The sequence below is a fragment of the Solanum lycopersicum genome, chromosome 3 (assembly GCF_036512215.1).
Source record: "Solanum lycopersicum chromosome 3, SLM_r2.1".
NCBI lineage: Eukaryota > Viridiplantae > Streptophyta > Magnoliopsida > Solanales > Solanaceae > Solanum > Solanum lycopersicum.
Genome location: NC_090802.1, coordinates 49671774 through 49687881, shown reverse-complemented (window position 1 = coordinate 49687881; position 16108 = coordinate 49671774). Strand labels below are relative to the sequence as shown.

The following is a 16108-nucleotide window of genomic DNA, read 5'->3' as shown; positions in this document are numbered from 1 at the left end:
TTTCTGTGATTATTAACCTTTTTAAGAGACAAATTGTAATTTTACCTTAAAAGTATGCGATTTTTTGTAATTTATCGTTAAAAATATTCTTTACTTTGTGAAATTTTGGGTCAAGTCACGCGGTAAGAAAACTGTGAATTACATGGTGATATTAGTATGAAAATATGCAGGAAAATAAGTTTCTTACAAATTTTCATACTGATATCCAGAAAAATCACACGTAATTTATATATATATTTTTTTGTAGTAGATTAAAATAAGAAAAATATATTGAAACCGGAGGGAGTATAGTATAGATTTGTAATTAAGAAGAGGCCAACCGTATGTTTTTTTTTTGTAGTAATAAAAGAGGAGAGTAGTAGTGTTTGTATATATAGGGGCTAAACAATAGGAAAGCTACTCTTTTTGATCTGACCCCGTGAGAATGATAAATACTAACGGCAAAATAAGCAGGTTTGCACTTACTACTCTTTTTATTATCACCAAACTATTTTTTTTCTCCTTTCACTTTTTCTTTCACCTTATTTGGGGAAGTTCTGTATTTTCTTTTGTTGTCGTCTTGATGCTTATGATCTGTTGAATCTATGTGTGTTTTTTGTGACAGAAAGGTCAATTCTTTTGGCTGAAATATGGGCAAGAAAGGAAGTGGTTGGTTTTCATCTGTTAAGAAAGTTTTTAAACAGTCTCCTAAAGATTCACCTGATAAGAAGGTTAGTTCAATCTCATTCGAACACCTCGTATATATGTACTTCTTCGTTTTTTCATATCTTAAATCTCTTTAGTGAAAATTCTGACTCTGTTACTCTCGCCTTATAATCTTCAAGATCAATACAGAGGAGAAAAAGAAGAAGAAAAACAGAATTTTGATATCACTAGTATATTTTAGAGCAAGATATTTTACGATCCAAATTATCATTAATTTGCTAATATTGGGTTCTTGTCTTATGTTGATCCATGATAATATTTTTTGGTTCCCTAAAAGAGGATTTATTTACTATTTATAAGACAAATGCTAATGATAGCAATATTATAGTTACACTAGCTTCTTTTGCTCTGTGTCATATTATGGTAATGATCCGTGAGAATTCATTGGGCGGACATTAATTTGTTTGGTGTTGAGACATAGTTATTACTGTTACGGTAAATGCTATCTCTCATATCGCTTACAAACATCAGAAGTGCAATCTATAGACTTTTTTCTCATCAAGAAATAAATTGCATAGTTATTTACTCAATTTTTGATTACTACTGGTCCCCCCTTACACCAAATGAGTTCATGACCTTTAGCTTTCACTCCACCTATATCTTCCCCACCTATATTCATAATTACATGTGCTGCTTACGTTACTTCTCTATCATGACTCACTACCATCACTCTGAATGTTACACTCTCTTGTCAAAAGAAAGTAAATCATATCTCGTGTCTTTAATATTTAATTAAACGATGATTAATGGCACGATGATTGAGGTGGTTTAATTGTTGTGTGTCATTTTTTTTCAGAAGGAAACATTAGACAGTAAATGGCAGCAACCTGAACCTCCTGAAGTGGTGTCACTTGAACATTTTCCAGTAGGGAGTTCTCCAGATTTTATAAGTAATGGAGGGAGTAACGTTGATTCATCGTCTACTGTGGCTGAGGATCATAACCATGCCATTGCTGTTGCAGCTGCCACGGCTGCAGCCGCTGAGGCAGCTGTTGCAGCTGCTCACGCGGCTGCTAAAGTCGTCAGATTAGCTGGTGGCTATGGCCGCGTGCAGTCAACAGAGGAAAGGGCTGCCACGCTTATTCAGTCATACTACAGGGGATATCTGGTAAAATAATGTCCTAGACAAATTTTTGTTTTATGTAATCTGTTAGTAATGTTACTCAATTTTATCTTGATAATCTTTAATTTTACTGATTTTGTAGGCAAGACGTGCTTTGCGTGCTCTGAAAGGATTGGTGAGGCTGCAAGCACTAGTGAGAGGACATAATGTGCGAAAACAAGCACAAATGACCATGAGATGTATGCAAGCATTAGTACGTGTACAAGGCAGAGTACGAGCAAGGAGGCTCCAGTTAGTCCAGGAAAGGCTCGAGAGCAAGCTAGAAGAGGCACGAAGACACGCTGCTGAAGAACAACAACACAAACACACCAGCCCCATTAAGAAGTCAGGGACAGAATGTTGGGATAACAGGAACCAAAGCATGGATAAGATCCAAGAAAGCAGTAGGAGAAAATTCGATGCAGAAATGAAAAGGGAAAGAGCTCTTGCTTATGCCTATGCCTATCAGGTTAGCTATTCCCTTATCTACCCAACGTATGGTCGCTCAACTAATAGGTATTATCTCAAAAAATCACTTTTTTGAAATTACTACATGTTGAGAGACGACCATTTTGAGAAAACAACTCCTTACTAAAAATGAATTATAAAATTTTGTTAATTGATAAGTTCTAATGTTGTGGTACTATTGTGATTGGTGTTGACAGCAAAAGCAACAACAACTATTGCACATTGATCCACATGGTGAGGACGCTGAATATTTTGGAAATGAGCGCGAAAAGTCACAATGGGGATGGAGTTGGCTGGAGCGATGGATGGCTTCGCAACCATACCAATACTCAAGACACATTGTGCCAAGAGACAGCTCCTATGTGACACCTTCCACAACAAGTGACATGTCTGAAAAGACAGTTGAAATGGACCTAATCACCGGGCCATTGGACTCGGAGACCATCAACTCAGCCCATCACACTTTTGATCAAGCTGAAACAAGCCCATACTCAGCCCGGAAGGTTGTTCACTCAAAATTTGATAATGTCCCTAGTTACATGACCCCAACTAAGTCTACAAAAGCGAAGGTGAGGAATCAAGGCCTTGTTAAGCATCGCAGCCCACCATCGGCTCAATGGAATGTATCGAAAAGGAAGGGGCCACACTATGGTTTGGGGCTTGAATCAAGTTCAGGGGCAAGTACAACAGCAATCTATCAAGCCTCAAGAAGCCCAAGCCCAAAAACTACCGCGAATCGCAGTAGTGGACATGCTAATAAATGGATGGCAACTTACAGCCCGGAATCAAGTGGAGATGATCGAGCTTCACCATTAGGAGCACATCCATGGAGATATAATTTTAGTTGATATATATATATATATATATTTTGGTGGTTAATAAAGTACTGATCAATAATGCTGTTGCTGCGTGCTAATAGCTTATTGTTTTTTGTTTTTGTATCCTATTTTGAATTTAATTTGGATGGTTAAATATATATATGAAGTTTGAGTTTTTGCAATGAATGTAATATATGATAAATGTAATCTTGTTTGGGATTAAGACATAGTTTTTATTTTTGAAGTGTATGACTTAATACTACTTTATCAATTGTTTGTATATTTTTATATCACACTTTTTCAAAATCTTGAAACATTTGAAAAGAAAAGAAATTATCCATATTCAACTTATAAAGGAATTCAAATTCATCTAACTATCAGAATTTTAAACTCTCATCTGATACTTCTCCATCCATAGTATTATTGTGGCTAATTTTTATTTTTATTTAATTTACATAGGTGTTCACCAATTTGCGTGGGCTTCATTTCATGGGGTACTTATAAACTTTCACCAACAAATGCTTTATTTCAGGGGTACTTATAAACTTTCACCAACAAATATATCGAGTAACTCTATTCTTCAACAATTACAATTAAACATCAAAGTTTCGAATTAAATTCTACTATACAAAACAAACTGTTTTACTCGTAAAAAAGTAATACTACTAATTAAAACTAGAAAGTGTATACCTCAAATGTGAAAGTTATGTGTTTTCTTACAGCTTAGTAAATTAGAGAGGAAGGAAGGAATCAACTTTTCACCATTAATTGGACCGCAAATTTGGTTCTATGGCTTTAGGAGGAAGTAAAGGGAAATGAAGGTATAAAATTTGAATATTTAAGATGAGTAGGTAAAACTTAAAGTGATTACAATGAATCATACTATTATCAACTTTCATGGTGAAGCAATTTGATAGAGTAAAAATATGCATTAATTCATTATGTGTTAAGTGAAAAAAAGTTTATATGCAATATCATAAATTTACGGAGGACGTTCTCTCTTTGAAAACAACAATTTAGTTTCAGCCACGATTAAATGATATTTTAATATATTTAACATAATTTTAATTTAAAATCATAATGTAAAAAATTGTTTTTATTTTCTTCAACTTTGTACCAAGTCAAATTAAATTTTTTTAAAATAAAAATAATTTACTTTTTACGGTCCTAAGCAGAAGTGAATCTATAATTAGAAACTCCAGATGCATCGGATTAAACTATGGTCAAGTTCGTTTGTACCAATGATACCAACGACCCTTTTATACTTTCAATAGAAGCACTATTAGTTATATTTAGTTTCTTTCGGTTTTTCCATATAAATATATGATATGATATTTCTATCGATGCACATTCACCTCACTTATACACTTGGATTCGCAGTCTAAAATTCTTGAGACTCTTAACGATACATGGACAAAAAAAAAAAAGAAACCTCTGTGTCTCAAAAATAAAGAAAATAATTAAAATTTAGATCTCTAATTTAATTTTGACTTTAGACTAGTAATGAACTACGATATCACGAAAAAGGAAAAAGGCAATAGCCGCACGTAATATTATAATTCACTAAAATTCATATGAGATATTAATTTATTCCTTTTTTAGAATTATCATCCTACATTATAATATTTTATATTTGTTTTATGCTAAAATATTGCTAAATTTTCACGGGATATTTACACGGGCCCGTGATAGTGGAATCCCCACTTGTCGCTCTGCAAGATTTTTCGCGCTAACTGTCCATTTACATATTCCCAAACAAAACAGAACTCTTCCAAATACTAAAATGATGTCGTTTTGAGTAATGTATCCATCCACCTCTTCTTAGGTACTTGTGTTCTTCATCAGATCCTATACTAGTACTATAGTATAGTGTAGAATAATATAGAATGAGTGTTTCATTTTCACTTTTTTTCACTTTTTCAGATTTTCTACATTGAAAGATTTTGTCTTTACATGATTCTTGATTTTACAGCAGGTGTCAATACCAAATGGGGTCTCTTCGAACACCCACAAATCTTAGCAATAAGTCATGTTTATGTGTGTCAGGGAGAGTTGTGAAGGGTTTGAGGGTAGAGAGACAAGTGGGATTGGGATTTTCTTGGTTGTTGAAGGGACGAAGAAACAGAAAGGTTCAATCTTTGTGTGTTACAAGTAGTGTTTCAGATGGTTCATCAATTGCTGAAAATAAGAAAGTGTCAGAAGGGCTTCTTTTGGGTCCTGAGAGAGATGGTTCCGGCTCTGTTGTTGGTTTTCAATTGATTCCACATTCTGGTACTGCCCCTTTTTGTGTTCTTGAGTTTGAAGTTAACATTCACTGTTTATGAATTTGAGATATGGTTTTCAAGTTGCTCCAATTAGTGAAAAATCTGTTTTTTAAGATGTCATAATTCATAGTTCCCTATTTGATTGTACAATGCCCCATGTTGCCAATTTTAGTAACAACCTCAACTTCTACGAATAATGGATGGTTATTGGAAGCTTTGCTCAATGGATAGAGCTACACTGTATTTTGTAGTTTTTCAAATGTGCATTCGCTCTTCTGATGGTTAAAGTGATCATATGCCTTTGTTTACGGCTTTATGCTGATGTTTGTATCTGATGAGGGTGAACAGAGGCTGGGAACAGTTAGCTTGCTAATTACACTATATGAGCTCTGTTCCTAGTGTTCAGGGATGATGTTAGAATTCAACTATATGGTTATGGTTAATACCTATTGCTTAAACTTTTGGATCAGTGTCTCTCATAGTAATTGGATTTTTAGAGGGTAGGCATGATATCTGAGAGTTAGATGAGTTGGTCTTCGATATGACAGAAAGAATGCTTGACTATTTGATGTTTGTGGTGACGCTCAGTGCGAGGTTCTGGAACTTTACTTAATTGACTAGTTAATTTATCATCCAAAAAAAAGTACTCAACCAGCTTCTTGTTTTAGTGGATTTCCACTCTGTGATACTGATGTTTGTTAGTGCTTGCATGCTTCGAAATTGTGTATAATTGTTGATTCTATTGCTGGTGAAAGACTTATCATGCTGCAGCTAGAATAGGTTGCGATTGGTGGAAAACAGGGGGTGTCTGGTCAATAAATTAGGTTTAGACTGGAGTGTGATTGGGGATAATGGGATCATGAGCTTGACAGGACTCATGATATTGCCTTTGTATGTGTCCATTTATCTTTTGGTAGTTTTTCTCTATGTCCATTGTATGAAGCTGAAGATGGTGTTTTTTAAAAATATATAAGATAAATTTATATGAAGAAACACCCCCGAGTTTAAACTCATTTACTGAACTTATTTAGTCTCGTTACTAATTGTTTATGCACCTGATGTATTTCTGTGCCAAAATATGTAACATAGGGCTTACAGTCTAGGTTTTGAAAACTTTCTTTTTCTAGTTTTGCCCTAAAAGAAAATGAAAATGGTGCACACTCAATTTAGTTGCAGGTGATGCAACAATGGTAGAATCTCATGATATTGTAGCCAATGATAGAGATGACTTGAGAGAAGATGCTGAGGAGATGGAGGAAACTCCAATCAAGTTAACTTTCAATATCATTTTTGTTACTGCTGAAGCAGCTCCATATTCTAAGACTGGTGGATTAGGAGATGTTTGTGGCTCTTTGCCAATGGCACTAGCTGCTCGGGGTCATCGTGTAATGGTCGTTTCACCTAGGTATTTGAATGGAGGTCCTTCAGATGAAAAATATGCCAATGCTGTTGACCTTGATGTGCGGGCCACGGTCCATTGCTTTGGTGATGCACAGGAAGTAGCCTTCTACCATGAATACAGGGCAGGTGTTGATTGGGTAAGAGCATTTTGCGTACATTTTCTTTTCCCATACTTATTTTTTAATTATTCTTTTTGGATAAAGTACTTGGTGGTATATTCTTCAGTTTTATTGTTGCTCCTCTCTCGCCCCTCTAATGATTAACTGGCTGCATCAACCGAAGGACTATTTGACTGAAGGATGATGTTTGCAAATTTCTTAAATTTCACTTTTGTTATTTGGAGATCACTCGAGTGACTCGAGGATGATTTCAAACAACTTAAAGCGAACTATGGTCGTTAGGATGTCAGCCTACTTTATCAATGGCAAAATTAGTTGTATATGTCTGTTTTTCAATTCAATAGATATGTTTCTTCTAAAGTACATAGTTATGATTTAGTAGTAAAGAAGTACACTGCTCTTGTTATCAGGTATTTGTGGACCACTCTTCTTACCGCAGACCTGGAACGCCATATGGTGATATTTATGGTGCATTTGGTGATAATCAGGTAATATATTACTCTTTTTCATGCATGATGATCACATCTCTATATGGTTTAATGTGATGGCTAAGTGATAATATTTCCTTATCTTTTTGGTAAGCAGTTTCGCTTCACTTTGCTTTCTCACGCAGCATGTGAAGCGCCATTGGTTCTTCCACTGGGAGGGTTCACTTATGGAGAGAAGTGCTTGTTTCTCGCTAATGATTGGCATGCTTCCCTGGTTCCTTTGTATGTTAACAAAATATTCTGACTTATTTATATTTTTGATGTACCCTATTTTGATCTTTAACTGAACACAAGGCATCTCAATGCTTCTTTTGCTTGTGACATTCTGAACATTCTTACAATAACACTTTTTAGAGAAGTTCCTTACAAGGGTGTAGTCTGTAGATGTATAGCTATACATAAAAAAATGAATATATATAGATTCATAATGCATTGCACAATAGTGCTTGTGTGTCAGTATTGCAGATGTTGTTATCAATTTTATGTTGCACTTTCTGCGGTTGCTTTAATCTTATATTAGTTCTATCTTACCTTTCATCACAAAGTTCTTTAGCCTTTTGATAAAGTATAAGGTAATGTATAAATACACTTCTCTGAAAAATAGAAGAAAAAGAAAAATCATAGTACATTAGTATTCATCAGTTCTGTGAAAATTGAAATGCTTTCATGTTTAGGTATTCATATTGTGAGAAGCTGGTTACTATGATTGACTGTTATTTGATTGTTCTGCTTATTTTTTAAGGTCCGGACTTGAGTGATGGGTTATTATATGGTCCTCCAGTAAGAATTTTGTACACACTATCATGTAACTATGCTAGTCACATTACATAAAAAGTAGCCTTGGAAACAGCTTCCCTCCATTCACCTGCAGCACCTAACGTGCTGTTAAATAGCCTAATTCTGGCTGTCTGTGCTTTTGACTACTTTTAACCAGTTTATGATAGTATCCTTTCGCTGATCTTCAAGTGCTCGCAATGCAGACTTTTAGCAGCCAAGTATCGTCCTTATGGTGTTTACAAGGATGCTCGTAGTATTGTCGCAATACACAACATTGCACATCAGGTACTTCCCTAGTTTACTTCTTCCTGTTTCTATGACATTGTGTTCTGACTACCAGTAAGTTTTGTATCTGTTTAATGTTTCCTAGGCTCCACTGTATTTGAAAGTATAATGACTCTACGTAATAGGCTTATATTGTCTGGTCAGACTGTAAGATCCTCATGGTTTTTATTTCTGAGCCACTTGATTCTTAGTCATCACAATGTCAGTATTGTTGGCTTGAATTTGATGTATTTAATCACTCTACTCGTTCACTTCCTGAATCTGTAAGTGAATCTACTTGAACATGGGATAAACTCTCTGTTCACAAAGTTGTGATTTGATTTAAGATTCTCAATTTCTGGGAAGTGGTTGCTCCAGGAAGGCAGGAATATAAATGTATCTCATTCGGTGGATATGTCATGTTTGAACTCTAAGCTTCTGTTTGATTAACAATTTCAAGATTATTTCCATATGGAGGAAAGTTAAAGGAGAAAATGGACATTCTCCCTGGTGATTGTAAATTGGCTTTAGATTATCACAGTTCCTTCTTTGAAAAAGACCTCAGGGCTGGGGGTGTGGTTGACCTTATGGATGCCTTTCGACATTAAGATCATATTGGTTTCTAACTGCATGAGATGTAAATTTTGCATGTAAATGTGTTTGCTCGATACATCCATCCTATTTACGTTTATAGGATCAAATGAGTGGGAATTTCCAAATGAATCAGTTGGTCTAGAAACTAACCAAATGACCATGATGGATGGTTTCTCTGTTATACTAAGAGACCCCAACTCCAGTTTGTATCCATCAAGGGTAGTAGCAGCCTATTCTTGTTAGGTCAGTTTGATATTTTTGGATTTATTCTGATTGGTTTAGAAGTAGGAGTTGGTAGATTATGAGAGGTGGATCCATATTCCATATTTCTGGTCGTATTGCTTGTTGGTAATTAATCATTATTTGTGTGATTGAATAGTCCTATCTGCAATTCAAGTTATGCATTGGCATGTACTGAAGTAATCTGCATCTTGAGGTTATCAGTATTTGACATGGTCATAGATCGTCTCTTGTTTGATATTTTGCATAGGGAGTGGAGCCTGCAGCAACCTACAATAATTTGGGATTGCCTCCTCAATGGTATGGAGCACTTGAATGGATATTTCCCACATGGGCAAGGGCCCATGCGCTTGACACTGGTGAAACAGTGAATGTTTTGAAAGGGGCAATCTCAGTTGCTGATCGGATACTGACAGTTAGCCAGGTCAATACAGAAATTTCCACTTCTGTATACTATTCGAAGAATATTCAGAAGCATATAACTGATTATGGTTCATAAATTTCTACTTCGTTGTGAGATAATCTATATGACATCATGATAAATTGTTGAGCATTGTTATTGAGTGTATAAAAATATCGCATTAGTCCTCTCTTCCTATTTTCTTTTTGTAGTTACTTGTCCTTTTCTAAATTTTTGTTTTGGTGGCAGGGATACTCATGGGAAATAACAACTCCTGAAGGGGGATATGGGCTACATGAGCTGCTGAGCAGTAGACAGTCAGTTCTTAATGGTACGTGTGTTAGATGATTTCTTATGGGCGATTTCTGATATTCTTCTTTCCTCTTACACGAATTGTAATTTGATAAGATATATGTTGATTGACGAGGCTTATGGACCAGCGTTAGCTTCATTTCTTGTTGATTCCTAACTTTTGTTAAAAGTCATGACCAGAGCCAAGGCTAATTGTATTAATGACCTTCATTATACATTTCCGTTCTCCCTAAACTTTAGAAATTACTAGTTAATCTATCTCTACTTTTATGCAGGAATTACTAATGGAATAGATGTTAATGATTGGAACCCGTCGACAGATGAGCATATTGCTTCGCATTACTCCATCAATGACCTCTCTGGAAAGGTAATTAAGCTTTCTCAGTTTCACAATTTTGCAACTTAAGTGGTAAAGTGCACCTAGAGAAAATAACTATTAGCCTATTTGGCCAATCTTCCAGAAATTTCTTATTTCGGAAAGTGTTTTTTATTAGAAGTACTTTAGGAGAATAGTTGTTTGTATTTGGCTATTCAATTTGAAGAAAGCCTTTGTGTTATAAAATAAGTAGCTAACAAACTAATATTAATAAACTAAAATAAGAACAAACAAAGAGAGATTATAATAATATATTCCAAATTTTCTTATTACCTTTGTGAAGAACATAATGGCTATTTATAGCCAATAGGAGAATATGAACTAAACACTTGACCATTGATAAGCTATCCATTTGGCCAAGTGGTTACACCTCAAACATGGATGACACCACATGTTATCATTTTAATAAAGCAAATGATGAGTCTTAAAGGATGGCCACATGGCATCCATTTGGTTTTACAACATTCCCCCTTAGATGTTTATTTAAATGAAAAATTGAAAACAAATACACATAGACATTCACAATACGTTTTATTTGATGCCTCATTAAAAACCTTTCTAGGAAAACCTAGTGGGACAAAACCTAGACTAAGGAAAAAAGAGTGCAACATGTATTTTACTCCCCTTGATAAAGACCATGATTCAGATGCTTAAGTCTTCGCATTCCAATCTTTTGTACCATCTTTTCAAGAGTTGAGGCCGGTAATGATTTGGTGAATAAATCTGCTGGATTATCACTTGAACAGATTTGTTGTATATCAATATCATCGTTATTCTGGAGATCATGTGTAAAGAATAATTTCGGTGAATATGTTTCGTTCTATCTCCTTTTATGAAGTTTCTTCTTAATTAAGCTATGCATGCATCATTGTCTTCAAAGAGCACTGTGGGTACCTTGACATCACATTTCAAACCACATTTTTCTATGATAAAATGTATCACCGATCTCAACCATACACATTCTCTACTTGCTTCATGAAGTCTATTATCTCAGCATGATTTGAAGAAGTAGCGACGATGGACTGCTTCGTAGATCGCCATGATATAGCGGTACCTCCGTATGCGAACAGATAGCCTGTTTGAGATCGAGCTCTATGTGGGTCAGATAAATAACCTGCATTTGCATGACCAACAAGATTTGCACTATCTTTGTTAGTATAAAACACACTCATATCACTAGTCCCTTTTAGATATCGCATTATATGTTTAACTCTATTCCAATGTCTTTGTGTAGAAGAACTAATCTTGCTAATAAATTAACAGAAAATGTTATATCAGGTCTCGTATAATTAGCAGGATACATAAGTGCGCCAATTGCACTAAGATAAGGTAATTCAGGACCAAGAGGTTCCTTATTCTCTTCTTGAGGTCGGAATGGATCTTTACTCACTTCTAGTGATCTTACAATCATTTGGAGTACTTAATAGATGTGCTTTGTCCATGTAAAATTGTTTCAAGATTTTCTCAATATAGGCAAATTAATGGATGAAGATTCCGTCTGTTAAATGTTCAATTTGTAGACCAAGATAACGTATTGTCTTTCCAATGTTCTTCATCTCAAAATCTTTCTTTAGATATTCAATTGCCTTTTGGACCTATTCTGGAGTTCCAATGAGATTGATGTTATCAACATAAATTGTAAGAATAACAAACCCTTATATTGTTTTCTTAATAAAAAATGCAAGGACAAATAACATCATTTATATAATCTTGTTTTTATCAAGTACTCATTGAGGCGATTATACCACATGCGCCCGGATTGTTTTAAGTCGTATAATGACTTTTATAATCTGATTGAACACATTTTCCGAGGTTTTGAACTATATGCTTCAGGCATTTTAAGTCCTTCTGAAATTTTCATATAAATTTCATTATCAAGTGAACCGTAAAGATAAGCTGTAAATACATCCATTAGATGTATTTCAAGATTTTTATGAATTGCTAAACTGGTGAGATATCGAAAAGTCATTGCATCCATAACTGGTGAATATGTTTCTTCATAGTCAACACCAGGTTTGAGAGAATCCTTGCGCAACAAGGCGTGCCTTGTATCTTACATTTTCATTTCTCTCATTTCGTTTTCGATCAGAAACCCATTTATAGCCAATTGATTTTACACCATTTGGGGTTCGGACTACATGTCCAAAAACCTCATGTTTAGCAAGTGAGTCTAATTCTGATTGAATTGCCTTTTGCCATTTTGGCTAATCACATCTACAGATAAGGGTTCAAGATCCTCACTGTCTTGCATAATGTTATGTGCAACATTATATGCGAAAACATTATCAACTATGATTTTCAATCAATCTAAATTTATCTCATCACCCGTAGAACTTATTGAAAGTTCTTCGTTCACATGAGTCTCGAGTTCACTGATCTCTTCAGGAATATCAGGATTAATCAGATCCTGAATCTCTTTGTGAGATTCTTTTGTAGTGTCATTTTTCGTACTCCTTTTTCTAGGATTTTTATCCTTTTAGTCTAGGTTTTGTCCCACTGGGTTTTCCTAGAAAAGTTTTTAATGAGGCAGCAAGTAAAACATATTGTGAATGTCTATGTATATTTGTTTTCAATTTTTCATTTACATAGACATCCAAGGGGGAGTGTTGTAAACTATGTGGATGCCATGTGGGCCATCCTTTAAGAGCCATCATTTGCTTTATTAATATGATGACACGTGGAGTCATCCATGTTTGAGGTGTAACCACTTGGCCACATGGATAGCTTATCAATGGCCAAGTGTTTAGTTTATATTCTCCTATTGGCTATAAATAGCCATTGTGTTCTTCACAAAGGAATAAGAAGAAAAGTTTGGAATATAATATTATACTCTCTTTTTTTGTTCTTAGTTTTAATTTAGTTTATTAATATAAGTTTGTTAGTTAGTTATTTTATTTTATAACAAGAGAGAGTATAACAATATACTCCAAATTTTTCTTATTACCTTTGTGAGTTACCTACTTTTCATGTTTTTTCTACGTGCAGTTGTGTGCAAACTCTCTTTTATCTGTTCTCTACATACCACTGCTCAAATTGTCTCAGCTAACTTTCCATTTAATTTATACAGGCTCAGTGCAAGACTGATCTGCAAAAGGAACTGGGCCTTCCAATTCGACCTGATTGTCCGCTGGTGAGAGTTTCATTGACTTCTTTGAATTGTGAAGAAAATTTCTTCCCTCTCTAACCAGAAAATGTGAAACTCCAATAATGCAGATTGGATTTATTGGAAGGCTGGACTACCAGAAAGGTGTTGACATAATCCTGTCAGCAATTCCAGAACTTTTGCAGAAGGATGTCCAATTTGTACGACTCTCCACCCACATCTTCTTTTAAAGATGATTATTGATGCAGCATTTTTGAGTCTGATCGAAAAACATTGGAAGATCCTAGTCTTTCGTCTTTCCAATGGTTCATAACTGTATTCACCTTTTGGCTTGGTTGATTGAAATTTCTTTCCTTGAGATTGTTTATGGCAATTATGTTTTCCCTTCTTGTTTTACTATGCACCTTGGATCTACAATTCTCTTCCTTCATGCCCCCTTGCTTAGTAAAATTGATGACCAAACCTTTTACGTGGCAATTGAAGTTTCATTATACAGTTCATCATACAGTTTATCGAGAGATTTTCTAAAAGGTAACTGAAAATTTTGAACTCCAAATAGGTAGGGAGAACTTCTGAAATGGGCAGGGAACCAGAATTCTAAGTTCAGGTTATCTTTATAAGAATTATCCTATTATGTTCAGCACCTCATGAAAAAATTGTTTTTCTTGAATGTTGCAAATTATATTATTGTATCAGGAGTAATTCTGGAGCATATGTTTGTTCATCCTATTTTTCTAAGACAAGTGTTCTGCAGAGTGTTTTTTTAATTGAGTTTACTTATCTATTCCCTGTTCAGGTAATGCTTGGATCTGGTGAGAAACAATATGAAGACTGGATGAGACATACAGAGAATCTTTTTAAAGACAAATTTCGTGCTTGGGTCGGATTTAATGTTCCAGTTTCTCATAGGATAACAGCAGGGTAATTCCGAATTTCAGACCGTCTGATGATGAATTTAAATGCTTATTGAATCTTTATTAAGCTGACTTCTTCATGTTGCATTGTGCAGATGTGACATACTACTGATGCCCTCAAGATTCGAACCATGTGGCCTAAACCAATTGTATGCAATGAGATATGGCACCATACCTGTTGTTCATAGCACTGGGGGACTAAGAGTGAGTTGATTTTCATATATAGAAATGACCTTTCAAATGTAAAAGCTCATGCCTTAAAACTTTTCTTCCTTATCTTTAGGACACAGTGAAGGATTTTAATCCATATGCTCAAGAAGGAAAAGGTGAAGGCACCGGGTATGTGTCTTTCCTTTGAAATGCTGTTGATTTTGTAACTGGAAATATAATTTCTGTGCGAGCTCAGGAATTCTGCTTATACATAGAATCACATTAGTAAACTAGCCTCTCCTGCTTCTTCAATTTTAAGGCTAGATTGTCCTTCTAGAACGGAAATATATGGAGATTAAGAATATTAAGCTCGATAGCATTGGCTTACTTGCCTTGGGCTGCAAATCCACTATACCAACTTTTTTCCCTTGAATTTAAGTAGGGTCGTTAATGGTCAATTATCTAGTTGGAGTTAGAAATATATATGTTACTATCGTCAATTATTAGGCTCTTATCCTTCTTGGAGCTTGGTTCTTATTATTAAATACATAAATGGAAAACTGTAATCGTAACATTTACCAATAAGAGATGCACAAATATTTTCCATTCCTGTTGCTGAATTTTATGCACTTGTGCCAACTTTCCGTTGATAGTATCTAATTGATGTTTCTATTTATGAAAATTAACAGGTGGACATTTTCGCCTTTAACGAGTGAAAAGTTGCTTGATGTAAGTATCCCCATTATCGATGGATGGTTTCAAATGTTTGTCAAATTATTCCTGATGTGGTCCTTGTTTTTACCTACTCTTTTTAACATAGAAATGCATGTTGCTTATTCTGTTTCCTTGTTCGTTTCGTTATGTATATGATCCGTACAAGCAGTCACTGATTTGTTAGTTTGTGTTTTCTTGTTCGATTGGGGCTAAACCGAGACATCTAATGCTCATTGAGCATTTAGATGGGAGGAGAGTGTTTGAAGTCGTTTCATCATTCATACCAGTTGAAAACAGATGTAGATATCGTTTTTTTTTGGGTACCATAACGTAGTTTTACTGTTATATGCACTGCTTGCAGACACTGAAGCTGGCAATTGGAACTTATACAGAACATAAGTCATCTTGGGAGGGATTGATGAAGAGAGGTATGGGACGTGACTATTCCTGGGAAAATGCAGCCATTCAATATGAGCAAGTCTTCACCTGGGCGTTTATGGATCCTCCATATGTCAGATGATTTATCAAGTAAAAATGCAAACGAGATACATCATTAAACTATACGCGGAGCTTTTGGTGGTATTAGCTACTGTCATTGGACGCGGAATGTTTGTGGTTCTTTCTGATTCAGAGAGATCAAGTTAGTTCCAAAGACATGTAAGCCTGTTTGTGAGGGAGTAAAACTAAAAAGGAACACCAAGAACTGGCTCATTAGGGAGAAGAGTGGGAAAATGTAAAAAAAAAAGAAATTTGAGTTTAAGGTCAATTGATTATTTGTCCTCCATTTTTTTAATAAAAAAAACAATATATTTAAAATTGATCATGATTGATTAGCTTGAGTTAATGGCTTCATAAAGCATGTTTATATTGACAGTTTAGATACTTTTATTATTCAAATT

The 16108-nt window shown here is 35.0% G+C and overlaps 2 protein-coding genes across 5 annotated transcripts; both read left to right on the top strand.

Annotated features, from left to right (window-relative positions):
* Positions 1-306: 306 nt before the first annotated feature.
* Positions 307-3337, top strand: LOC101258925 (SUN family protein SUN10). Of its 2 annotated transcripts, XM_004234922.5 has the most exons (5): positions 307-453; positions 605-710; positions 1502-1813; positions 1911-2276; positions 2473-3337. In XM_004234922.5, exons 2-5 carry the CDS (start codon positions 630-632, stop codon positions 3121-3123), a joined length of 1410 nt encoding a protein of 469 aa, XP_004234970.1. In that variant the 5' UTR covers positions 307-453; positions 605-629; the 3' UTR covers positions 3124-3337. The 2 variants fall into 2 exon arrangements, with proteins under 2 accessions (XP_004234970.1, XP_019068466.1); XM_019212921.3 differs by lacking the exon at positions 307-453 and having other exon boundaries at positions 458-710.
* A 1442-nt stretch (positions 3338-4779) lies between these two features.
* LOC101259221 (soluble starch synthase 1, chloroplastic/amyloplastic) lies at positions 4780-16029 on the top strand. Of its 3 annotated transcripts, XM_004234923.5 has the most exons (16): positions 4780-4918; positions 5066-5364; positions 6528-6895; positions 7288-7365; positions 7463-7587; positions 8346-8427; positions 9491-9664; positions 9890-9971; positions 10228-10319; positions 13396-13458; positions 13542-13631; positions 14228-14352; positions 14441-14549; positions 14629-14684; positions 15185-15224; positions 15571-16029. In XM_004234923.5, the coding sequence occupies exons 2-16, from the start codon at positions 5082-5084 to the stop codon at positions 15727-15729; spliced, it is 1926 nt and encodes a 641-aa protein (XP_004234971.1). In that variant the 5' UTR covers positions 4780-4918; positions 5066-5081; the 3' UTR covers positions 15730-16029. The 3 variants fall into 3 exon arrangements, with proteins under 3 accessions (XP_004234971.1, XP_010318023.1, XP_010318024.1); XM_010319721.4 differs by lacking the exon at positions 4780-4918 and having other exon boundaries at positions 4921-5364; XM_010319722.4 differs by lacking the exon at positions 4780-4918 and having other exon boundaries at positions 4924-5364; positions 6534-6895.
* The last annotated feature ends 79 nt before the right edge of the window (positions 16030-16108 follow it).

Bases quoted from the DNA above. Each gene is read 5' to 3' on its own strand.
- LOC101258925 (XM_004234922.5), top strand. From the start codon at position 630: ATGGGCAAGAAAGGAAGTGGTTGGTTTTCATCTGTTAAGAAAGTTTTT. The intron at 1,814-1,910 runs GTAAAATAATGT...CTGATTTTGTAG, and splicing joins CATACTACAGGGGATATCTG to GCAAGACGTGCTTTGCGTGC. The intron at 2,277-2,472 runs GTTAGCTATTCC...TGGTGTTGACAG, and splicing joins CTTATGCCTATGCCTATCAG to CAAAAGCAACAACAACTATT.
- LOC101259221 (XM_004234923.5), top strand. From the start codon at position 5,082: ATGGGGTCTCTTCGAACACCCACAAATCTTAGCAATAAGTCATGTTTA. The intron at 14,685-15,184 runs GTATGTGTCTTT...GAAAATTAACAG, and splicing joins GGAAAAGGTGAAGGCACCGG to GTGGACATTTTCGCCTTTAA. The intron at 15,225-15,570 runs GTAAGTATCCCC...CACTGCTTGCAG, and splicing joins CGAGTGAAAAGTTGCTTGAT to ACACTGAAGCTGGCAATTGG.